Raw genomic sequence first — 26,101 nt, forward strand, 5'->3', positions numbered from 1 at the left:
AGGAATTCCTGCCAGACGTAGCCACGGCAAATGCACAGTCCTCCTCGAGAAGCTTCGGCATTTGCATTTTGTATTTCAGGCCCTGGTCAACAATCCCAAAATAGAAATTATAGACGGGAAATACGCCTTCAAGCCCAAGTACAATTTGAAAGACAAGAAGGCCCTGCTCAGGCTCTTAGATAAGCATGACCAGCGAGGGCTAGGAGGAATACTCTTAGAAGATATCGAGGAAGGATTGCCTAATGCCCAGAAAGCCATCAAGGTAAGCAGTTCCGGCAGCTTCGCACGACGGGTATGTCTTGTCCTCTTGTGCCATAGCACACTCGCCTGTCATTTTTGATTCTGTGAAGGCTTAAGGGGGTGGCAGGTTACAGTAGATGAGCGATTGGGATGTGAGTGTCCTGAATGGTGCAGGGGGTTGGACTAGATGACCCATGAGGTCCTTTCCAACTCTATGATTCTATGATTTATAAGCCGCTTTGGTAATCAAATTAGCCTGTGCAATCCAGAGAAGCTTTTGCATGCCATCTGTGAAGGGACTGCAGTATTTCTGAGTGATAAGCTCTCAGAAGCTGCCCTAATTGGTGTAGTGGTTAAGAGTGTGGACTTCTAATCTGGCGAGTCGGGTTTGATTCCGTGCTCCCCCACATGCAGCCAGCTGGGTGACCTTAGCCTCGCCACAACACTGATAAAACTGTTCTCACCAAGCAGTGATATCAGGGCTCTCTCAGCCTCACCTCCCTCACAGGGTGTCTGTTGTGGGGAGAGGAAAGGGAAGGCGATTGTAAACCACTTTGAGACTCCTTCGGGTAGAGAAAAGCGACATATAAGAACCAACTTTTCTTCTTCTACTACTATAAACATTCTGGAGTTCTTCTCTGAGCTGTCCTGTTGCGAAAAGCAGTGGAGACACCCTGGAAATGGAAGTCCCTAGTTTTTTTTTTAATTGAAAGGTTAGAGACCTGTTTAGTCCTAGGCACGCAGCTGCTACAAGGGCATCTGTCTGAGGCATGCTGTGTCCCTCTGAATCTTCATTATCATTCATTCTTGCTTCTTTTTATGTAGAAAGACTGTAAGGTGTCCTTTTTTTTGGGGGGGGGGGGCGGAATCGGGATGAAGTCACAGTTCCAGGATAGGGTTGCCAGCCAGACTTTTAACTGGAACTTAATTTGTGGACATGGGAAACTAAAGCTTTAGGGAGGGGGCCAAGCTCGGTGGATCACCTGCTTGGAACGTAGAAGGTCCCAGGTTCAATCCCCGGCATTGTCAGTTAAAGGGACCAGGTGGTAAGTCATGTGGAAGACTTCTGCCCATGACCCTGGAGAGCTGCTTCTGGTTTTAGTAGACAATACTGACAGCAACATGCCCATGGTCTGATTCAGTAGAAGGCTGTGTTCATGGCATGGAGGCAAATCACATCCCATTCAGCGTCTATTAAAAGGATAGGGCTTTTTTTCCCTCCAGGCCTTGTTGGCAGCCCTTTTCTAGGATTACACTGATATTTTCAGAGCGATGCCAAAGATGTAGCACCAAAATACCTTAAGGTGTTGAATTCTCAAGAGAGAGAAAGAGATTTTAAATAGAGATCCCATTCCAGAAAAAGCCTATGAGTGGCCTACAAAACATTCTGCGTTTTATAATATGGAGTGGCCACACTGTGGCTCTCCAGATGTCCATGTAGTCCATGGATATCTGGAGAGCCACAGTTCTGCCACCGCTGTCTTATGATAAGAAGGAAAGAGGTGAGAAGATCCAAAGAAAATAACTTTTTCTGTTCAAAGGGCAAGCCCTGTGACAGCAGCTTGTGGTTATGGTGCATGTTTAGGTCCTGTTAAGTAGAGCTGTATAGTTCTTCCCCTGGACTCTACAGCCATCAGACAGGTAACAACCATAGCAATCATTGGTTCCAGAAGGGGAGGAGAAGCAGACATCCGGATGGAGCCAGGCTGTTCCTTGGCTGGATTTTTTTCCTGGGCGACTGGGAATGTAATCCCTCAGTAGTCATCCTTCCTACAGCCAGTGAGTGCAGCCCCAGTGCAAGAGATCGTGGCTTAAATTTCAAATGTAGGGGTGTGCTCATTTTGCAAGGAAAAAAGTAACTGGGCGAAGATAGAATTTGAAGTCTTTCAAAAACCTTTTGTTTAAGAGTCCATATCTTTTGTCCAGGCATTTGCCAGAATTCCTGCGAATGAACCGGCACATGGGTATTAATCATAGGCCTTGATCTCATTCTGATTGCAAGTAGTTCTGGCACCGAGCATCACAGTGGAGCTCCCTGGTTGAGATTGTCAAAGTCATTGGTGTTAACACGATTTAAGTACTTGTGTATCTGTGTGTTTGTATTCGAGGCTCTGGGGGACCAGATCATCTTTGTGACGCGTCCCGATAAAAAGAAAATCCTTTTCTACAATGACAAGAGCTGTCCGTTTTCAGTGGACGAAGGTTAGTTTTCTCATCGTCATTTGTGTTCCATCTCTTGGCTTGTCCAACATCGTACTAATAAAACCTGGATGCTGACACTTAATCTTCTCTGGAGCCCTAAGCACCAAGATGTTTGCCAGGCAGTGGCAAAGCTGCAAAGTCTTTGTGGTGAAATGTATTTATTTATTGTTTAGATTTATACACCACCCCTCCTGGCAACCCGGCTCGGGACAGTTGACAACATAATAAGAGTTATATGGAATTAAAACCTTGACATCATTATAACATTAATTTAGACAATTAAAGCATTAACATTTTATTTTATTTGCTTCATTTGTACCCCATCTTTCTCCCCAGTGGGGACATAGAGAGGCTTACAACAGTGCCCTTTCGTCTATTTGCATCACTCGAATGGAGAGGTGGAATGGAAAATCAGTTTCCTGCTACTTTCTCTCTGGTTTTCAAGAGCCTGCTCTTCCCATCCTGTCCAGCTCACTATTTCAGCAGTCTGGCATCGATCTTACTTTCTTTTACGAGCCAGCCCCCCAAAATTATTTTTTGCCCAGGCTTTTAGCTAAGAGCTTTTCTCTCTTTTAGCTGTTCTGTGGTCTGCTCTGAGCTTGAAAACTGTTTGTGAATATCATTTCCATGTTCGTTTTATACTGCTTTCATGTCCTGGGATGTTTTTATTGTGTCATTGGCTTGTTTGGTTTTTATTTTAATTGTGAGCTGCCTCAAGCAGGTTTTTGGAGCAGCAGAATACAGATTCTCCAGATAAAGAGAGAGTCTCCTTTTTGGTCCTGGCCCCTACCTGGTTGAAGGCGCTTCTGGAAGACCTAAGGGCCCTTTTGGAGCTGTTACGGTTTCTCAGGACCTGTAAGATGGAGCTCTTCTGCCAGGCATTTGGTTGAGACCAGGACAAGGAAGATGTGTTGGGTCCCTCCTCTGAGCACCCCCCTGATGCATGGGGCTGGAGGGGTCCACTGAGTCTGTCAAGGAAAGGCTAGGAGGTTGGGGTTTGTGTTTTAAACTTCTGTAAACCACCGAATGGCGATGGATGGATGGATGGATAGATGGAACAAACGAATGAACGAATGAATGAATGAACAAATTAAGTTTATTACTTTGGAGGAATAAGCCTTTATACGATGTTTACTAAAATGGGAATGGGCAAATAGCTTATCCATAATCCGCTCCTTTATAAAATACTTTAAAGGAAGAGCCACAAGTTGGAGGAAGGCTGCATTGGCTGGAGGAAGTTCCTCCAACTTAAGGTAGATTTCATAATTTAAAATACCAATGTCCCGCTTCTCTCCGAGATCACAGGACTCAGAGCTGTTTACAAACCTTTAAACCTTAAGCAATCTAAAATCACAGTATAACCAGCCCAAATGCAGCTATATCTGTTACTCGTACCCCTGTGATTACAAAACTCCAACTGGCATCTAGTCTCTTGTCCTCCCTCGTAAGCTTGTTTCCGTTGTTGTAAAAGAAAAAAGAAAATTCTGGAACAGCAGTTAACCTTGGGGGAAAGACTACACTGCCAAACAATGCCTGGAGTAGAAGTTCTGCAAGGGGCAGGAGGATCTGAAAGTCTGCAGGGAAAAGTGGAAGGATGCATAGAAAAGATTCCTCCACCAGCCCCTTGGCTGCCAAGCTTTTGTTATTCCTTAAAGATGTCCTCTGTATATGCTGATACTGTTTTCACATGCCAGTTAATGAGCTGCAAAGTAATTTTTCTTCAGTATGTACCTGGTAGTTTACAACAGACTATCCTATTTTATTTCAGAACATTCTCAAATGAGTAGGCATTGCCCCTCGTCTTTCGTTTGCTATGGTGCTTTCAAATTAATGTTGCCTTCCCTATCTTGGGAATCACTAGTTTGAAACCTTCTGAAACACTTGAGGATTTACGGTAGATCGTATGCATAAAGCGTCAGCTTGCAGGGCAAGGGAAGAGGACGGCTTCAGTTCGGCCTGTAGGTGGCAGTGCAGTCTCACGTTGGTAGGTAGGGTGACCTCCCCTTTCAGGGATGTTTGCACCCAGCGATGAAATGAAGATCTTGCCTCACCGGCTGCTCAGAAGGCTTCGGAGAGCTGCACCTTGCTGTGAGGAGCTTCAACGGCACCACGAAAGAGCTCTGAGAAGCTAGGCTGTGTTGGGTCAGCCCTGGCCTGGACTTCTGCCAGCAGCTGAGCGTGGTAGGGAGCTGGTGAGAAGTCTCTTCTCTTTGAACAGACAGCTCATGGCTACATTTTCTCAATATATAAGAATCCCAGAGGGGGAATTTGGGAGAGGGCCCACTTCCTTTGGAGGTGCTTTCTCTCCCCCTTCCCCGCCCCTCCCCAATTCACTTTATTCGAAGAGGAAGAAACTCCCCCGACTCTAAATGCTCACCTGCTTACAAAGCAGAGCAGAAATGTAAACACATAAAGCTGCCTTCTGCTGCATGAGCCCATCAAGGTCCTTATTGACTGGCAGACTGGCAGAAGCTCACCAGGGGTCTCAGGCAGGGGTCTTTCACCTCAACTGCTACCAGATCCTTTTAATGGGAGATGCCAGAGACCAAACCTAGGACCTTCTGCACACCAAGCACATGCTGCACCACTAAGCCACATCACCAACCTAAATGGTCCTTGAAAATCCTTCATTTGCCAAATCAGAATTTCCTTATTTCCATAAGAAAAAACCAAGATATGTGTCAAATTTGGTAATGAAATCTAATTCAGCAGCCTCATGTATTATATAAGATTACATTCCCCCCTTTTTTAAAATATATAACAGTGGATATACCTTTAAGCCAGCCTTTCTCAACTCTTTACCATTGAGAAGCCCCTGAAACATTCTTCAGGCTTTGAGAAACCCAAGAAGAGGTGCAATCATGCAGGATAAAGTTGGGACGCACAGCTATGTAAATGACCATGCGGGACCCCTCCCCTGCCCAGCCCCTCCAGGCCCATCATACGCTAGTTCGGGAAAGGGGTCATCATAAGCAAATGTAGTCATATCACCCAATACATGTTTAACAGATTTTAAAAATATATTAAAAATTAACTCCCACTCATTTGGGAAACCCTTCCAGGGCTGTCAAGAAACCCCAGGGTTTCATGAAACTATGCTTGAGAAAGCCTGCTTTATGTGTTAAGAACACATTCCTTGGGGAGAGTTTCTAAAAATGTTCCAAGGCTGGAAGAACGGTCAAGACAGTTAGCAATCAGCAGGGACATATACGCATTATCCAATACGTTGTACTACCTACACTAGGGCATTCCTGGCCATGCTGCCGGGAACACTCTCTCCGTTTTGCCTATTTGAAGCCTTGCAGAAACCTGCAGAGTGATGGGAGCAGTGGCCAAACAAATATATATTTAAGAGCCTACCTCCTGTGGGCAGGACTAACTCAGCAGTGTCGGTCCTGCATCTCTGCAGCCTGTGGGGTCCTTAAGTTCATTAGCAAGGGCTACTTTGTACCCTAAAGAGCCTCTTGTGGCGCAGAGTGGTAAGGCAGCTGCCTGAAAGCTTTGCCCATGAGGTTGGGAGTTCAATCCCAGCAGCCGGCTCAAGGTTGACTCAGCCTTCCATCCTTCCGAGGTCGGTAAAATGAGTACCCAGCTTACTGGGGGGTAAACGGTAATGACTGGGGAAGGCACTGGCAAACCACCCCGTATTGAGTCTGCCATGAAAACGCTAGAGGGCGTCACCCCAAGGGTCAGACATAACTCGGTGCTTGCACAGGGGATACCTTTACCTTTACCTTTACTTTGTACCCTGAAACTCCCTTCATCCCTTGCCTTTTGGAGAAAACCTTCAGGCCTTAAAGGGCAGCTAAGGCACACGGAAACCCACAAAACATGGCTTGCCCTTTGTGCTCCATGTTCTGACTCTGACTTTAACAGACCATCATTGGCTGAGCTTTTTTTAAAGTAAGGAATTGTGGTTCTCCGTTGACCCCGGCTGCACAGTCGGTTGGCTGCTTGCAGGCTGAAGAAGCTCCCCGGTTAGAAAGTGGCCATGATGAAGATGATGAATACATTTCTTCCTTTCCAAATTATGGTATCATTTTCCCCTCCTGCTGGAGGCACTCCAGAATGAAAAGCAAACATCTTTGTAGTTCAGTGTGTCTTTTGGGAGATCACTGCAGGGAAGCACTGAGTTCTCCCCATGCGCCTTAAAGCAATTGGTGGCCAACCTCCAGATTCCCACCTTGACGTTGTTGACAGTCAACAGCTGGCCATGATGCTATAGTGCAGGGGTAGTCAAACTGCAGCCCTTGATGGCAGGGGCTCATGGGAATAGTAGTCCATGCACATCTGGAGGGCCGCAGTTTGACTACCCCTGCTATCGTGCTTGCGCTCTAATTCCGTTTGACATTTCAGGATGGTGAACGTGCCATTGAATTATCTCAGAGGAGCGTGAAACTAGGAGACACAAGCTGAGGAAGCGTTGTTCCGAGTCAATCACAAACTGGTAGAGAGCATTGATCTGAGCATTCATGTTGTTTGCCAACTCTGAAGCATCGAAGAACAGGGTCAGGCAAAGATGAGATTGGCAAAGTTCAGCACCCAGGTGTGTCATGGGATCAGGGATGATATCTTTTTAAAATGTGGCCCAGGGGTCTGCTGTTTGGTTGAAAACAACATAGCTACCCGTCCAGAATGACTCTCTTATGGCTATGTAAAGGTAAAGGTATCCCCTGTGCAAGCACCGAGTCATGTCTGACCCTTGGGGTGACGCCCTCCAGCGTTTTCATGGCAGACTCAATACAGGGTGGTTTTGCCATTCCTTTCCCCAGTCATTACCTTTTTACGCCCCAGCAAGCTGGGTACTCATTTTACCGACCTCGGAAAGATGGAAGGCTGAGTCAACCTTGAGCCGGCTGCTGGGATCGAATTCCCAGTCTCATGGGCAGAGCTTCAGACAGCATGTCGGCTGCCTTACCACCCTGCGCCACAAGAGGCTCATTATGGCTATATAGTCCAACCATATTCCTTCACTAAGTTAGATCACATATTGAACAGAAATACAAGTCACTTTTCTGGCTTCCCCAAGCCTCAGACGTATACCCCCGTGCCTTCTTGGCTCTTTATTCTTGGTCTCTAGTCCTGCTATCGTACATTGTCTCCTGAAGATGTATGATAAAACTGGGCACAGATGTGACTTCTTTTATGAACTCGTATAAGAGTCCCTGCTAGAAACATCCCAAGAAACAGATCCAAGAGTTGCGTTTGCTGTCCTTGCAGTGGCATGGCCGTCTAAATCTCACTGCAGGATTTCATTCCGTTGGTATTCATCTAGTTCATGAAATCATCCTGTTCTGTACTCTTCTTCATCTACGGTACTTCCTTACTTGGTCAGGTCTGCAGATCCATCAACATGCTTCGCAGGCCAACCTTACAAGTGAAAATATTATAAAACAAGGAGAGACTTGCAAAAGCTTGCACATGAATTAAATTGCAACTATTCCCCCCTCACTCTCATACATGCTCTTCAGATCTCTCCCACCCACCCATTCAGAAATTCACATGTATCTTTTATACATGCAACACACATGTGCGTTTGGTCTTTTGCTTGGTTGTAGGAACTATCCTGCTGTGGATATCCAACTAGCAGCCTAGGCAGAAACTTAAGGTTGGATCTGAACAGACCGTTTCTCCCCTCCCCCTGCAGACACCTCCCTCAGGGTCCCCTATCTCCCGGGAGCAGCATTTCGTGGAGATCAATGGGCTGCAAGAGAGGAGAGCTTGGAGGCAGGAAAGTTTCATTCTGCCATTGCGAAATTCAGTTCATAAAGTGAATTATGTAAGCACCTATGCCATATTACAGGAGTGGGTACGCCTTTTTCCAGATACAGTTTCCAGATACATACTCCTTGCACAGTCTTTCTCGTGCAATTTTACCAGTTTATATGGTAAAATGTCAATCTCTTCTCTGTCTTCTCTGTCTCCCTTGCTATGGCATCAGCATGGTAGTCAGTGTCGCAATGGATTATTTTCAAAAGACGTATTTTCCTTGGGTATAAGGGACCAAAGCAACTTTCCCCTGTTCTTCAGGCAGAAACAACAATAATTGAATATGACAGAAGTGCCTGTGCAAAGGGCATAAAAATCAACTTTTAGGTTGCTGCCTTTAATGAAAATATCACACCCATCACATAATAAACAATTTATTTAGACACGTTAGTTCATTTATGGTTGCACACACATACAGCCCAGAGCATGCGTGGTACAAGAATGCAGATCCCTGCCCCCCAAGAGCCAGATAGGAATAGGGGCAAATGCAGTTGAGGATCCTTAAAGCATTTATGATAGGAGCCTCCTCAACACATGCAGTTCCCACCCTCCAGTATACGAGTAATTTATCATGGCGCTACAGTACTTTCTCCCTAACCTTTTGCCAGAGATCTATATCACGGGGATGTTGAGAACTTCCTGAGTGTTAACTGTGCAGAGCAAATGCTGTGTACCAGGACTGTTTTCAACAGTAAGGCCCAGTTTAGATGTGGCTTGGCTGGTTGGGGCCCAGTCTGGGACTCATATCCTTCTTTCGTGTGTTCTGCTTTCTGTTATGTCTGAATCCAGCCCACTGTGGCCTGTGCAATCCAGAGCGTGTTTGCAAACCAGAATTGGAAATCCCAGTTCTAGTTTGGAGGTAGTCAGGTTGTTCATAACAGCAGCATACAGTTTGCTTGAGCCAGGAAAGCAGAGGCCAAGAGGGAGGAGGGGGCGCTCCCACTAAAGGCACATTCCCAGTAGTTTATTTATTTATTAGATTTATATACCGCCTTCCCCGGGGGCTCAGGGCAGTTTACATAATAACGTAAGAACAATACATGGAACAGTCTATAAAACGTTTCAATAACCGTACAATAGTGATAACTGATAATTGTAAGCATATAACAGTATAATAGTTGTTACATCCAAACTGGACCTATGGTGATGTTGCTGCTAGCTTACCTGTGAGTCCCTGAATTGGTGTTCTGAAACACCTCCAGTTTGTTTTCTGTGTTGTAAAAATCTAAAATAGATATGTTGTCAAGATCTCCATAAGAATTGCCATCTGGTGTTCCACAGAAAGCCTTTGAATCAATCCATTGACATAGAAGAAGTATCCCATTTTGGCTTGGGTTTTTTAGCATGGCCTTTTTGGTCCTGGCCCCGAATTTGTGGAATGGGCTGCTGGAAGAGTTGAGGGCCCTGCTGGAGCTACCATGGCAATTGGTTGATGCTGAGTTAAGGAAGATATATGTCAATAGAGGCTCTCCAGATGCCCAAGGCTAGTGGTTGGTGTGAACTGGGTCTCGACTGGAGGATTGGGAGGGAACAGATGGGATTGCTGCTAATAGTGCAATTTATTTTATTCTGTATTTATGGGTTTTATTGTAAACCACGATGACCCGGCTGGGCCAGGAGTGGTGGCTAATAAATTTAAATATAAATAAATAAAATTGCATTACCTAGCTTTTCCAAGTTTTAATTGCTGGCACCTCTGCTTCCTAACTAGGAATCGTCCCTGAGTTTAGCAGCATAACCGCACAGGCGATGCTCTTATAATACGTACATGCAGCCTTTGTGTTCTTAGTGCTTTATTTATGGCTTGCGAGCCGGGCCTGTTGACAGGCCATATCTAACTTAATGACTGTGGAATGAAGGGAAGTGGGATCGTACCAGCCAGAGCCGTGATAAAGGCATTCCAGCAGAGCACTTAAAACGATGTATGGAGGCAGGCTGTGCGGGTTATCTCGCCTGTCGCTGCTCTTTGAAGTCTCAGGCCTCCTCTTTAGTAGCAGCACCCTGGAGGTTAAAGCGGCCCCCCCCCTTTTTAAAGGGTGTTTTTTGGAGGGGGTGTTACTTGCAGTATCCTGGAGCATCCTGGGACTTGCACACTTCCTCCTCCTCCTCCTATCACAGGTTCATTTAGAAAATTTTATACGTTGCTTCTCCAGAGAACTCTTCAAGGCAGCGCACAAAGTCCAATGAAAGACTTCTTTCCTGGCAAACCACAGTTTGTTTTCCATCCCCGCCAGGAAACTGCAGCTTGTCTCTTTCTTATATGCCAGGATTCCACATTAGATTCCAAGTTTGTGGGAAAGAGAATCCACTATGTTTGGTGGCTCAGAAGTCACCATAAACTCTGGGCAGTTCAAGTGAGAAAAATTTAACTGCATAGCACACAGAGGAAACATGCCGACCAAGAATCCTCCAGGCTCACTGGTTTAACTCTAGTGGGGTGGCCGTATTAGTCTCTTGTAGCAAAATAAAACAAGTCCTGTGGCATTTTAATGACTTAAAACATCTTGTTCTTTCCTGAGTCAAAGCTTGCTTCTTCAGATTTGTCATTGAACTATGCCTGAGCACAGAAGAGTGTAGATTTTATGATTTCTGCATGAAGGATCTTAGCTCCAGACTAGACGTTGTAGAGATGGGGGCGTGGGGGGTGGCTTCTAATGTAGTTCTATTAACATCTAATGCAGGGGTGGCCAAGCTGTAGCTCTCCAGATGTCCACGGACTACAATTTCCACGAGATGCTGCACTTGCTGGCAGGGGCTTGTAGTCCATGGACATCTGGGAAGCTACAGCTTGCCCACCCCTGGTCAAATGAAAGAGGGTGCATGAGGTCACGCTTCCTTGTTCCTTGCCTTCATTCCTTGTCCTTGTGAAAAGTTGTACTGATGATGGAAAATGGAAGCCCCAGAGACCCCTGCCTCCTTTCTGAAAGGGTAACCAAGATGCAAGTCTGGTAGCGCCTTAAAAACCAACAGGATTTTTAAGGAATGGTCTCCAAGACTCAAAGTTCCCATTATGAGATATCTAAGGAAACTGAGTTTCTCCAAAATCTTCTTGGTCTCTAAGGTGCTCCTGGGTTTGAACCTTTAGCTGTTCCACTGTGGGCCAGCCTGACTGTCCTCAGGAACCAGGGTGGGCTACAGAAAGCCACTGGTCGGATTCCAGAGGTGTTCAGCACAGATGCTTCAGCTCAGCTCTGCAATGTAAACTCTTCTCCATCAATCATTGCATTTTGAAATCAGTGCTGCTGTTTGATTTTTATCCCTGGCAATCTGGCCTCTCCGTCCCCCTCCCCGGCCCATTTGTCTTAAAACTGCGCAAGTCCTTGACTGCATGTGCCACAGAGAATGGAATGCCAGACAGCTTGGCATAGTGGTTAGGAGCCTCACCTACCTCACAAAGTGTCTGTTGTGACAAAGGGGAGGTGATTGTAATACAGGAGGCCTGCTCAGTGACCTTGGGCCAGTTCCAGTTCTATCAGAGCTCTCTCGGCCTCACCTACCTCACAGGGTGTCTGTTGTAGGGAGAGGAAAGGGAAGGCGATTGTAAGCACATCTGAGACACATGAGGCCTGCTAGTTGACCTTGGGCCAGTTCCAGTTCTCTCAGAGCTCTCTCAGCCTCATTTACCTCACAGGGGTTTTGTTATGGGAAGAGGAAGGGAAGGCAATTGCCAACTGCTTTGAGACTCCTTCAAGTCGTAAAAAAGAAAGCAAGCACAAAAATACCAGCTCTTCTTTATCTTGTCGAAATGATTGTGGAGCACCAAGCCTAACCAGTTGCTCTTATCGGGCTCTTCTAGAGTTCCAGAAGCTCTGGAGGAGCGTTCCTGTGGACTCCATGGATGAAGAGAAGATCGAAGATTACCTGAAGCGCCATGGTATTTCTTCCATGCAAGAGGCGGGACCAAAGAAAATAGTAAGAGAAGCTTTTCTGCAAGTCCTCCTCCCCCCCCCCGCTCTCCTGGTTCCACTTTCCATGTTTTGTGAAGGGTCAGCTGAGAGGAACTGAGTGCTGTCTGAATGCCTGTCATCTGCATTATGTGGAGGCACATGTGGATGGTGAACACACTGAGCAAAACAGCAGCGGTTTGTACATAACCCACGAGTGTACCTGTATCCCCAGGTCTGGGGTGCTGCTTAGTGTTACTTTCACAAAACAGCAGGCAAGGCAATCTCCTTAGGCCACCTCCAACAGCTTCTGCTTGCTTTGGACCTGGGAATTTCTAGGATCCAAGGAAGACTTTTTGGGTAGCCAGAATCCTCCGTGGGGACTACTGAAATGAGCTCATCATGGGTGCAGGTTCCCCCTTGCAGCTGCCGCTCGCCTCAGCCCTGGGAGGGTTCCGAAAAACTGGGGGAAGACTAGTCAACGTGCATCTCCCACACCAAAGTACAGCATCATGTTCCCCAATTCAACCTTTAAAAAAAACAAAAAAGACTAAGGCTGTTGCACTGTGATGTACATTGCCTGAACCCCAGAGGGAGCTGCCTTCCTATGAGAAACTATGGAAGGGGTGCCTGGTACTGTGGCTCTCCAGATGTCCATAGACTACAATTCCCACAAGCCCCTGCCAGCACGTGCTGGCAGGAGCTCATGAAAACTGTAGTCCATAGACATCTGCAGAGCCAGAGTTTGGCCACTCCTGCTGATTGATCCAGGAAGCAGGCGGAAATTATCCAGGAAGCAGGCGGAAATGCAGAATCTAGGCGTCCTTTGGGACATGACCATAGGGGGTCGAGAAGCATTTGTCAAAGAGAAGCAGCAGACAGGAAAGGGTGCTTACCCCTGCCCCTCCCCGCTGATTCTTCTCTGCCAAGAAGCCTCCGCACACCATTTTAGAGCGTTCCTTCCTTTCCCACTGAGCCCACCGGGGACTTTTGAGCTCGGCAAGCTAATGTCGAGTTCGGCTCCCAGCCTTCGAGCATTAAAGGGCTGGTCGCCTTCCGAGGCTTCAAAAAGAGAGCCGTTGTCAGCTGTGGATCCCTCCAGCTCAGCCTGCTGTCGTAATAAATGAGTCGTTGCCCTCGTGGCTTTGCCTCCTCTCCCACAGAGGGCAAGCAGGGAGCCTCCCGCACACGCAGACAGCATAGCTGTGCATAACTAGCGGCTTGTTAGCAATCAGTTGCAAAGCTGAGCATGGTTCTTACCGGAATGAGGATGTTCTCTGCTCCGCCCTCCCTTTGCTCCACCCGCCCTCTCCTCTCTAAACCACCCGCAGATGTTACTCATATGCTTACAAAGGGATCTGTGTGGCCACAAAAAGCAATAAAACGATGCTTATTTTCCAACAAAAGCTGAGACGAGGATTCTTCTTTTGAACAAGATGCTCAGTTGAGTTTATATAGTAATCCTGGACAGTGAGGCATCTACACAGTCCTGAGTGGAGCCTCTTCTGAGGAATACCTCACCCCACTTCCTTCCCACCCGTAGGCTAGTGGGTCGTTTCCCGTCTCCGTCCAACCTCCTCATATCTGCACATAGATCTGCCATCTACTTAACATCAACTTCCTGCACAAGAAGTTGACATGGTGCCTCTTGGGGGTTAAAGGGAGGGTTTTGCCTCTGGAAAAAGCAACACGAGTTCACATTAGCTGCTGAAAAGGGCCTTCCTGGAGCAGCACACACTTGCTTGATAAGTTTGCCACCCATTGGCTTAGATCCAGGCAGCTTTTTCATTCTGGTCTCCTTCCCTACAACCTCTGCTTTGGTCATGCCAGTTCCATGATGTCCCATCCTCTGAGTGGCCAAAGGTGGGCGGGTGGGGCTCTTTACCTCCACACCAACAAAAAAGCTGGTTGGATCAAAGCCGTTGATGGGTTCAGGTGAGAAAATTGCTTGCAGTCTCCCATTTCATACCCATGATAGAAGGACTTCTGCTGTAAATATGAGTGTGCAGAAATTTTTCAACATTTGAGTGGTACTCTCGCTGTAGAATGGGAGTATGTGAACGGGCCTCATTATCCAGTCCCCTTCATGCCCTGCTTGTGACCTTTTGGAAGCTCCTCTTGCCTTTGGCCTGATCTAGCAAGGCAAACCTTGCACCCTTATATCGAAAACCCTGGATATGACCATGCCTTAAATTTCTTTTGCAGGCTCCCATTCAGAGGAGAAAGAAACCCGCCTCTCAGAAGAAACGGCGGTTCAAGACTCACAATGACCACTTGGCTGGAGTACTGAAGGATTACTCCGATGTGGTCCCTACCAAATAAGAGGGAACGAACTGCGAGTTTTAATGCAGATGCTTGGTAGCTCTGACGGAAGCGTGTCCTTTGTATACCGTGATGTGGCTCTCCCTGCTCCAGGTCCTCCAGCCGCCGTGAAGAAGCAGCTTTAGAAAGCAAGGATCAACTGTTCACCTCTGCGCTTATTTTATGGGCTCATGTCTTCTGCCAGTAGACTTGATATTTGGGGTTAAAATATAATTCTTACGTAATGCCAAGGTTCTCGTTCAGCATTTAAGTATTCTTTGAACTGGGGGTATTTCCATGGGTATTTTCTTCTCTTCTTTTGGAGTTGGCTTGAAGATAAGCATCAACTCCTGTTTTATCTGCATCAAGATAACATGTTTATAATAAAATGGTATTCGAAAGCATTCTCTCCTCGTGGATATATTTACTTGACTGCTGACTGTGCTGCTAAGAAATGAGCCTGTGAATTAACAGGTCCAGAGAGGGTGGGAAAACCCCAGGGCCAAGTCTTTGCTTGCTTAGAGCTTTACCTCTTTCGCTTACTCGTGGGGTGTATCAGATCTCTCTGTAGTAACTGCTACCACCAGCAACTATGAGAGTATCTCCTGCTATAGGTGGATCTCTAGCACATTTGTCATGTAGAGACTCTGCCTAATTGCTGCAGAGTCGCTTGGTTCCTAAAAGCTTGTGTGGGGGCAAAAAAATCACACCTTCAGTATTTTGAGCCACCAAAGGACAGTGGACTAACTTCTAGCCCTTCCCCTTTATTGCTCTTTACAGAATAGGTTTGTACTCAGGCCTTGCACATTCAAAATACGCTGAATAAAAATTAAAAGAATATGCATAATCTGTTTTAAGCAGCAGGCTGAACAAGGATACAAGGGAACAGTGAAAATGCGCAGTCCTCTTGCCATATGTTTAAAATATGTTCCACTAGGATAGGTTAGCAATTCATGATGTTGCAGCCTTTAGAAGTCCAGAGTTGGGATTTCTCCCATTATCCCTGGCCATGTGGACAAGATGGGAGTCCCTAGGTCAGGCTTTCTCAACCAGGGTTTCATGAAACCCTGGGGTTTCTTGACAGCCCTAGAAGGGTTTCCCAAATTGATGAGAGTTTATTTTTAATATTTTTAAAAAATTATTAAACATTTATCAGGTGACATAACCATATGTAGTCTTGTCAACCTGCCCCCCCTTCCCAAAATGGCCAATGATAGGCCTGGAGGGGGTGGGAAGGAGAGGGTCCCTGGGTGGGCATGTCCACAGCTATGAATCTCAACCACAGTCTGCACGATCGCACCCCTTCTGGGGTTTCTTGAGGCCTGGAGAATGTTTCAGGGGTTTCTCAACAGTAAAAAAAGTTGTGAAAGGCTGACCTAGATAAAGGTTTAGACTTTCGCGGCTGGTGCCCTTCCAAACAGAAGCACAAAATGGAGGCCTTCTCCCCCTCACCCTGAGAATTTATAATCTTAGGAGAAAGATTATAAGATAACAGAGGGACTCCAAAATCATGGACACAGTGTAAACCCAGTCACTGAATTTGTGGGGTGGATTCTAGGGTGCATGACATTTCTCCACAGAGTCTATGCCAATGTCTTTGCCTCTTGTGCTGTGTCCTAAAGAGTTGAATCAATGTCAGTGAAGCTTTCACTGGTTCCGTGTGCAGCACAGTCATTGCAAAGTAGATTTCTTTGCCCAGCTGAACCCTTTGTTGTTAAAACTCAACCAAAGTTTTGTTTTTGACCTTTCAGGCATACAAGATCTGGGGCCATCGTACTTGCGATAGCCTCTGGTATACGCCGAGCAGAGTGTTACGTTCCCGGAAGTCCAACATATTGGAGATTCCTGGCCCAAAACGGGGACAATTATCAACAAAGTCCATGGTGTTTTCAGTCCTGGCCCCAACCCTTTGGAATGCTCTCTTGGTGGCAGCTTGGGGCCTGCAGTCTCTTTTGCAGTTCTGCAAGGCCTGCTAAGCCATGCTCTTCCATCAGGCATTTGACCCTAGTAGAGCCAGTCTGGTGTAGTGGTTAGGAGTGCGGACTTCTAATCTGGCACGCCAGGTTCGATTCTGCACTCCCCCACATGCAGCCAGCTGGGTGACCTTAAGCTCGCCACAGCCCTGATAAAGCTGTTCTGACCGAGCAGTAATATCGGGGCTCTCTCAGCCTCACCCACCTCACAGGGGGTCTGTTGTGGGGAGAGGAAAGGGAAGGCGACTGTAAGCCGCCTTGAGCCTCCGGGTAGAGAAAAGCGGCATATAAGAACCAACTCTTCTTCTTCTTCTCTTTCTTCTTCTTCATCATCATCATCTCCTCCTGGCTCCCTTGCCCCTTACTATCTCAGTCGCTTTTAGTTGGTCACCATACTGGGTAGGTTGGGTGGGAATCAGGTGCTAATAGAGTTGCCAGGTCTCTCCTGGCCCCCGATGGGGGTGGAGTGGGGGTTAGGGTTGCCAGTTCCAGGTTGGGAAACTCCGCGAGATTTGGGGACGGAGCCTGGGTAGGATGGGGACCTCTCTGGGGTGCAATGCCACTGAGTCCCCCCTCCAAAGCAGCCATTTTCTCTAGAGGAACTGTATCTGAAGACGAATTGTAAGACTGGAGGATCCCCAGGTCCCATCTGGAAAATGGCTTTGGCCTTTTAAATACGGTTTTTAACCCTTTGTGAGCCGCCCTGAGCCTGCCTTGGTGGGGTGGGCGGGGTAACGATCTAAAGTATAAATAAATAATGCAAAGCCACTGCTGGTTCTGACGCGGCTTCCAAGCCGATCGAAAGCCTGCCTCTCGTTCCGGCCGGCACGAAGGCTACAGATCCTCTCGACTGCAGCTCTACAAATCGGTGTTAGCAGAAGGGTAATTTTTAATTTCCTCTCCCGGTATTTGTAACTGGGCGGGAGGAAGGGGGGCTGGAAAGGAAGAGCCAGCAGGCGTTTGCACGGCTGCTTGAGAGAGCTGACCTGGAGCTGTTTGTAGTGTGTTTGATCTATAATTCATCACAAGCCTTTGGGGCTTTTTGAGAGCACGGCGCAGGAGAGGCGAGGGAGCGTCGGCAAGCTGTGTAAAGAATGCCCATTTGGCTTTCCCTGTCACTTCCGATCAGTGCAGGCAGCCGGTGGGCACACACGGGGGAAGGCTGGGCTCTTTTGATACCTGCTGATGGGGAGGCATGCGGAGGCAGCCGACGAGGGCCGAGCCAGCGACGGCAGAGGCAGCCCATTACTTCCCGGTTGGGAGCTCACCTGCAGGCTGCTGCTACTGGGGTGGCTTGGATGCCCCACCACCAGCACCAGCACCATGGGCTGTTGCCTAGAGACCACTGGCTCGAAATGAATATAACAGCAGAAGAACCTACCCTAGGCTGTAATTAACAGTTGAACAATTTAACAATAAATCAAAATAAAAACAGTTTAACTTAGATCTTCTTTAATGGTAAACAAACAACCAAAACGGCCTTCAGATTTGTACCGTTTCTCAGTGTGGCACTTTCATGTGGTTGTTTCCAACGGGTATCTGCTGAGGATCTAGTCCTTCACTAATTCTATGATTTATTCATCTTCACTTAATGGAACAGTCTTTTGACTAAGCTTCCCCATACCTTGGAGCCAAAGGCCAATATAAATATATTGTTAAAATTTAAGTGAAGAACAGTAGATCATAGAATTAGTGAAGGACTAGATCCTCAGCAGATACCTGTTGGAAACAACCACTGATGAAAACTGAAAACGGTACAAATCTGGAGGCCGTTTTGGTTGTTTGTTTACCATTCAAGAAGAGATAAGATAAACTATATTTTTATTTTGACTTATTGTTAAATTGTTCAACTGTTAATTATAGCCTAGAGTAGGTTCGTTCTTCTGCTGTTAGAGACCACTGGCAGCAAAAGTATCCTCAGCAAAGTATTCTTTTAAAATGGGGTTTTAAATAACTTTATTTTATTTATTCGATTTTTATATTGAAGAAGAAGAGTTGGTTCTAATATGCTGCTTTTCTCTCCCCAAAGGAGGCTCAAAGCGGCTTACATTTACCTTCCCCTTCCTCTCCCCACAACAGACACCCTGTGGGGTGGGTGAGGCTGAGAGACCCCTGATATCACTGCCCGGTCAGAACAGTTTTATCAGTGCGTGGCGAGCCCAAGGTCACCCAGCTGGCTGCATGTGGGGGAGTGCAGAATCGAACCCGGCATGCCAGATTAGAAGTCCGCACTCCTAACCACTGCACCAAACTGGCTCACCAAACTTGCCCTCCCATACGGCTCAGGGCGGTTTACGTATAACATCATGGGGAGGGGGGTTCATGGAACAACTTAAATATATAACATAGTCAAAAATTACATCAACAATAATCCAACAGAGGTTCTAAATCAACAGGATTTCAATGGTCTTAATCAACAACATGAAGGACCCCAGAGAGGCCAGACTGGTTCAGGCCATGGAGGGGATGTCTGAGGGGGACCTGTGGATGTTATTGGGTTTGGTCGGTCTCAAGCAAATGCCTGGTGGAGGCATTTTAATCGGGTATCTTCGGTTTAGCCGGTTGGGACCATTCCTCTTCTTGCTTCTGGCAATGCTAGTGAGCCCTGAAGGACCTGTCCATTTCAGAGAGGAGAGGGAATTCTGGTCCACATGGTTAAAGTTGGTGTAGAGCAGGGGTAGCCCAACTGTAAGCTCTCCAGATGTCCATGGAGTACAGTTATCATGAGTGCCTGCCAGCAGCCATGTATACCTTTTCTGGTGCCACCAAGGGTCTTTAGGAAGTGGGTGGGTCCAGAAAGGCTTGTGCCCAGCAAGATTTCTGATTGGCCACTAGAAATTCGATTTTCTTAGCAGTTTTTTTTTTAAATGTTGCTTTGGCAGCAGCTGTCAACCCACCACATTGGCTTCCACTGTATGACGGGGCAAGCTGTAGCAGCCATTGTGTGGCTGGCTCCACCTTCTCTAGCAGCCATTTTGTGGCAGCCATTTTGTGGCTGTGCCTACTATGTGGTGTCAGAATTCCACAGGTTCAAAATGTTTGTGGAGACCCCAGTGGAAGGGTTAGACTGTCAGATTATGGCTGCCGTTTTCAACCTTTTGCCCATGGAAGCACCCCTGAAGTATTTTTCAGTCTTTGAGGTACCCCGAAAGTGATGTCAGACCTCTCCGGTCTGAAGAGTACCTGAGCTTGTGAATCTCTCTGGTGCCAGTGCTTCATTGCCCAGCCCATACAGGAAGACAGACAAATATTCTTGGGGAGGGAGTTCCAACAGTTCAGTGTCATTATGGAGAATGCTATGGAGTCCCCCCTCCCAAGCAGCCATTTTCTCCAGGGGAACTGATCTCTTGTCACCTGGAGATGGTGGGGGATCCTCAGGCATCCCTAGAAGGTAGGGTTGCATTGTGTCTGAACCAGCCCGTTTAAGCAAGCAAGTAAAGTGATGGGGTTGGCTTGTTCCGAATGCTAGCAAGCTCTAGTAATGGCAGCAAGTGAAATAGTCCAGGCTTACACCAAGGAACGCAGATGATGCTGCCTGATCCCCAATCAGCCCATTAGTCCACCAAGGTCAGGTTCCCAGACTGGTAGCAGCTCTCCAGGTCTCGGGCAGAGGTCTTTCACAGTCACCTACTGCCCGATCATTTTAACTGGAGATGCCAGAGATCGGGACTGAGACCCTCCGAATGCCAAGAAGATGAGCTGCCAGAACCACAGCCTCTCCCACCTCCTCTAGATTGCATGCGAGGAATCTATAGGTAACCTCTGTTTCAGACACATCCGTGCCAGACTCATGTGGAACTCGATAGGCAGGCGTCTGCAGAGGGCGATTCCATGCGAAAAAAGAGAATTCCACAAAAGGACAAAAAAGGAATGAAGGTTGTCTTGCCTTTGAACTGTGGCTGTGAAACTGGGAAAGAGGTCTCATCGTGAAATGTTTCCCCAGTTTACATACCAAATAAACTCTCCCGTTGCTGAGGAGACCGAGGAAGATATCAAAGATTGGGACAGAAAAAGCACAGTGGTGCCAACTCGGAATGAGAAAGACAGACGGGAGATCTTGGAGACGAACCCTTTCCCTGTATAAACAAACAAAAAAGGCATGGAGTGTTCTTGTGGAGCATTTGATTACGCTCAAGGAAATATCGGCAGGGATGGCATTAAGTTGCAAGAATGCGCAAAGAACATTGAAGCATAAAAACAAAATTCCCCAGAGGCAAATGTAGTGAGTCAGCAATGGTGGGTTTTCTGCCTTCTCCCCCACCCCAGTATTTCTCTCTCCCACATGCATCAAACCAATTGTATTTTGCATCCTGAGTTGTCTTCACAGCACCTCTCACCTGACTGGGGTATAAGGACTCGGGGTGTGTGTGTCTCTCTCTCTATTCCGACTTGCATCTGACAAAAGGAGCTTCGACTCTTGAAAACTTGTATCCGAGGAATCTAGTCACAGTTAAGGTGTTTCTTGGTTAAGAATGCTACTTATCATGAAGAGGAATTGGAAATTGATGGGAGACAGATGACAGACAACCTTGTCCGTAGGAGATGCAGAAGCACTGTCAGTGATGTGATTGCAGACAGACATGGAAACATCTTCCCAGCCACCCTTGAAGATTAGTAATGGGAACTCAAGCCTGGCAGATAGACATGTTTTGATCTATTGCACCTACAAATCTCAGGTGATCTACTTGTACAATCTCTAATGCAAGACCTCTCCAGGGGTTCTGTGGCCTTTCCTAGAAGTTCAGATGGCCACTGACCTCATTAGATAGACATAACTGGAGCCCATGTCCCCTGTTGCTCCACAGGTCGAAGCCTGAAAAATATTTCAGGGATTCCTCCATGGCCAAAAGGTTGAAAAAAGCGGTCCAAATTGGGGATCTCGTAAAGTGATGAACGTGAGATGGCCAAGTATGATCCCAACTTCAGGTTGATTTTGAGCGGGTAACGGTATGGCAAATTCAGGGGTTACTTCTGCAAGACTCAACTGGAATTGCTCTTAAAGCCATACAGACAAGAAGCCATGTTCACATGTGTGTTATTTTGATTAACCAGAGGGCTTTTCGCACGCCTTCAAAATCGCACAATGGTTGCCAATTGAAAACGCTACTGATTTGCCATTATGCACGTCGTTGACAATCTGCCACACACCTGAAACCGATCCGCAAAAAGCGCTTCCTTGTAGCGCTTTCAGGGAAATCCCCAAAAGTGGATTCACCCTCCGGAAAGCGCTACACTCCTGCAACCAATCTGCAACACTAGCGGGAAAGTTCTGTGCGTTACCATTGTTGTGGTTTCTACAAAGTCCCTCCCCCTGGCTCTCTCCTCTGATCTTCCGGCGAAGCGATCGCCATTTTTTTTTTCTCCAAGCGAGCGAAGTTCAACCCACCAGCAAGCCTGTTTAGAGGCTTCCCTGGCTTCAGTCCCTCCCCAGAGCTGTTTAGTCACTAAGCACAAACAACAAGCCCGTTTGCTGATGTATTTTCCCTTTATTTTTTACACTGTTTTCGGCCGAAAATCGGGCCCGTGAGGGGGGGGGGATTTTTTTTTTCACTTGGGGGGAGCATGGCAACGATGAAACGACAGCTCAAACACACCTGCCAGCTGATGGGTCTCTCCGTTGCAACGAATCAACACATATTCGTTGCAATGGGTGTGTTTTTTTTTAAAAAAACCTTTCTTAAAGGGAAAGGGGCTGTTTGGGAGCATGCTAACGGCTGCCCATTGGCTGCTTGACGGCCAGGGGCGGGACGAGCTCGGCAATAGCGCTTCCTTTCTAGCGATTTTTGCTGAGACCGGAAGCTTGTGGGAAACGATAGAAACGCAACTGGATTCCACTACAAAGTCAGGTATGCATAATGACGAATTGCACTATTTTAAATGGCGATTTTTCGTTCAGCAAACAATTTGCTACAAGGATCCTGGTGCGGAAAGCCCCCAGGTCTTGAACACAGGAACCATCACTCCCAGCACAACTTTCTTGGCAGATGGGATTGAACTCAAATACCATTCATATATTCTACGATGAAGTGCTAGAGAATTAGCAGACAAGAGAACACATAATCTATGCTAGGAGTGGCCAAACAGGGGCTCTCCAGATGTCCGTGGACAACAATTCCCAGGGGAATTGCAATCCATGGACATCTGGAGCGCTAGTTTGGCCACTATGCAAAGAATAGACCTACTCAACCTAATCTCCCTGTTCAGTGAGATTTCTGAATTCTATTTTCATATTTACAAGGCTGGGTATGTTAATCTGGAAAGGACCATGGGTCCTGTTCCTGAGAAGAGTTTCCTTGTGCATACCTTAACCGCACAGACTTTCTCAATGTTTTAACCATCGAGATATCCCAAAAACATTATTCAGACTCCAAGAAACCTTAGAAGTAGTGTGATGGTGCAGAATATGGTTGGGAAGCAGAGCTGTGTAGGGGGTGGGAAGCCCTCCCCTTCCCACCCCCTGCAGGCCCATCATTGGCCATTTTGGAAGGTGTGGGTGGGTTGACATAACCATATATGGTCATATCACCTGATAAATTTTTTAAAAATTATAGAATATTCTATAAAAATGTAATCAACCCCCACCCATTCAGGAAACCCCAGGGTTTCATAAAACCCTGGCATGATATATCCCCACAGGAAACCAATAGAAAAGAGCTAGAGTCCGGGGGCCCCTTAAAGACTGAACGGAATTTGTAGCAGGGGAGGAGCTTCCGTAGCTCTTTTCTACTGCTGTAGACAAACACGGCTTCCCACCTTGATCCACCTCTGCAGGAGCGTCTCACGAAATGGGCACAAACAAATAACCATACACAGCAGAGCGCTCCACTGCTCTGTGGACCTAAGTTATAATCATTGTTTTTATTTTTAGAAAATTACAATAGAAAAGTACCTTTTGAACATATTTTGGAAAAAAACCCCAGAGTAGGCAAAGGAGAAGTTCCTCCTATTTTGGCCACTGCTAACAGGAGATACCCTGGGGGGCAGAAGGAAAAGAACCCACGTTTCCTGCGATACAAGTCCCAACTTTTTTTTTAATGGCAGTTATTCAAACACCGATAATCAACATCTGGATTTTGTTCTCCAGTTATCCAAGTTTGTTTTATGGGTAATCTTACTTTTCCCTCCCATCGCACTGTTCTCTGTTGCCATTTCAAAGCCTCTTGGCTTCTCGACGTTTGGGATTTCTGAGTTGGGACACTGTATTCCCATTTTAAAGGTACAGAAATCGCATACCCCCCCTTGGCGCAAGCTTCAACAACACTCGGTAAGGAAGCCTCTTGGTATGTTTAGCTACAGTCAGATAAAAAACCCGGCCTCACTGCTGAGCCAGTCAGAACCGCTGGCCCTGCTGATATTCTTATGGGAGAGAACAGGGAGGTGCCAATGAGGGTGGAGATCTAGCAATGCAAGAGGAGGGACTTCAGCCAGGTAAACCTTCTCATACAGGTGTAGAAAGCTGCACCTTCTGGTCTGTCAGCTGACAGAGCGAAACGTCCCCTCTTAGGAGTCCACCAGCAAACAGGCTGGTTGTTCTTAACCAGAAATAGCATCAGAGTCAAAACTATTTTTATACCGGAGAAAGTAAAAAGGCTGTCATTAAAGATTAGAAAGACTTCATTAAGAACACCGCTGCTTTTGGATTCTGAAGAGAAGTTCTGCTTTGTCGGCTTATCAGCCCAGTTTTCCTACTAATTCAGGCACCTTTCAGGGAAATGGAGCTGCACCGGTGTTTGCAGGAGTGCTGCTGATGGCGACTGGGAACAGCAACCACAAACCACGGGCCATGCTTGGAGAACGAATATATAGCCCGCTTTCTATCACAAAAATGCGGGTAATATGAATGCCATTTTGAGACTGTCCCACTGAGCTGGAGCTGAACGGGAAGTTTAGGCACCTCATTACTGGCCGATAATCCAGTTGGTGGTCAATGCAACACTGACTGGGCAATGGTGTGGATATCACACAACTGCCTTGCCCGTGTGGGAAGCAGAGAGACGATCCAAGCCAGAGTCATTCCAGCTGTCTCTCATCACCTGAAAAGAGTGACAGGAGGCAGAGCCAGCCAGGTGAGACATCCAACCTGAAAGGAGGTGTCCCCACTAGACGGTGGAAGTGTATGGAGCTCCTCTTGGCCTATCCGTGAACCACCGTCCAATACGATGGCGGTGTTCCAAGATGGTGGTTCATGTCTTTTGCATGTCGTGAAGAGAGGTTACCCAGCTGAGACAACAATAGTTTTGAGTTGATATGTTGGAGTGTGTGTGTGTGGCACCTCTCTCTTAATAGATCTAAAATCGGCAACTCTGCACACAGCTCCCGTGCCAACAATCCTACATCTGCTCTTTTTAAAGCTCAAAAGGGTGGGCATCCTTCACGGACACCCCCATTCACACAAGTGTCCCGCATGGCCACCAGATGTCTTTTGCTGACCAACGTTCCACCTGCCTTCTCCATCAACAGTGTCACCTCGCTGAGAAGTTTCAAGCAGTTGGCCTGGTGAACCCTTCCCGATATGTGGAGCAAAATCATGTCATCTTGTCATGTTAAAATACACTGAAAAAACATACCTGTGGACACAGAGTCCTCCCTTTTTTAAAAAATCCTATTGCTTATAAAACAAACGGAACGTGGGGGATGTTATGAACTTGCTTTACGGATCTCTATTCCTGCACAGCTCTGGCTCAGTTCTCAATTTTCCACCAGGCGATGGCGTATTTTGCATAAACGGAAGGGATACATGAAGAAAAGCCGTAAGCATTTCCCGAATTGAAAGCAGCGCTCCTTCCCGGCTGTGGAAAGGACAAAGACGGCTCTGGCTGTTAATGAGCACCCATCTCCTCCGACTTCACATGAATGCATCTCCATGCTGCTGCGCACCCAAGTCGGCAACCGCACGGAGAACATGCAGGCGGTCGTCGGCCTCTGCTCACACAAGCAAGCGGCGTGGCGGGCCGTGACATCCCACCCCCTCCCCAAGTTAGAAAAAAGATTGATTGTCTCGCTCAATATAGTTTTGGCACAATTGGGAGAAACATGTACAATATGTCACAGGAACAATTAATATGTTCAACACGCGTTCGTTCATCCCGAACTCGCAGCCAGGATGACCAAAAATGTCTATACATTTTAACAATACACTTCAGAATCGGAACAAGATTGTTTTTCTTCTTCTTTAAAAAACAACATGCCTTAAACATGCATCTTAAAAGGACAGGGGTGGCGGGGAGGGGATTCTTAATGACGGGCACTCAAAAGTCAAGCACATCGACAGTATTCCAACCCAGTGTAAGATCCTTCCGCTTCCAATGTTTGGTATAAAAAATACTTGAGTTTTGTTTGTTCGTTTGTCGTTGCTCTGCTTGAAAACTCCTTTTCAGAGCAGAAGTTCGCCCCACCCGTTTTTTTTTTTCTTCAGAAGTCACACACTCTCTTCCTTACAACTTTATACAGCGTAGAAGAGGAAAACATTATTATATTCAGCATTATTATTATTTGTTAAAATTTTTGTTTCTAGGAGAGCAGATGTGTGATAGAGGCTGTGGCAATGTCTTGAAGGAATCCGGGCCTGTGGGAGGGCTGGAGCCTGCAACGAAGGGGGAGAGGCACGGGTTAGGAAGGGAAAGGAGTGCTCAAAAGGAGAGGAAGAGCTGACGTTTTGGGACTCTGCTTTTTACTACCAGAAGGAGTCTCAAAGAGGCTTACAACTGCCTTCCCTTCTTCTCCCCACAGTAG

The 26,101-nt window shown here is 46.8% G+C and overlaps 2 protein-coding genes across 3 annotated transcripts in view; one reads left to right on the forward strand and one right to left on the reverse strand.

Moving 5' to 3' along the window:
• The window catches only part of GTF2E2 (general transcription factor IIE subunit 2), a 43,998-nt gene extending 29,198 nt beyond the window's left edge, over positions 1–14,800 (forward strand). For both annotated transcript variants that reach the window (XM_077345654.1, XM_077345653.1), the window contains exons 5-8: positions 80–262; positions 2,349–2,442; positions 12,008–12,123; positions 14,301–14,800. In XM_077345654.1, coding sequence (XP_077201769.1) covers positions 80–262; positions 2,349–2,442; positions 12,008–12,123; positions 14,301–14,417 — 510 coding nt within the window. In that variant the 3' untranslated portion in view covers positions 14,418–14,800. The remainder of the gene's footprint in view (positions 1–79; positions 263–2,348; positions 2,443–12,007; positions 12,124–14,300) is intronic.
• An 8,408-nt stretch (positions 14,801–23,208) lies between these two features.
• Positions 23,209–26,101, reverse strand: part of RBPMS (RNA binding protein, mRNA processing factor) — a 104,380-nt gene continuing 101,487 nt past the window's right edge. The window contains exon 9 of the mRNA XM_077345660.1: positions 23,209–25,952. The gene's annotated coding sequence lies outside the window, so the exon portion shown is untranslated. The remainder of the gene's footprint in view (positions 25,953–26,101) is intronic.

The sequence above is a fragment of the Paroedura picta genome, chromosome 7, assembly GCF_049243985.1.
Source record: "Paroedura picta isolate Pp20150507F chromosome 7, Ppicta_v3.0, whole genome shotgun sequence".
Lineage (NCBI taxonomy): Eukaryota > Metazoa > Chordata > Lepidosauria > Squamata > Gekkonidae > Paroedura > Paroedura picta.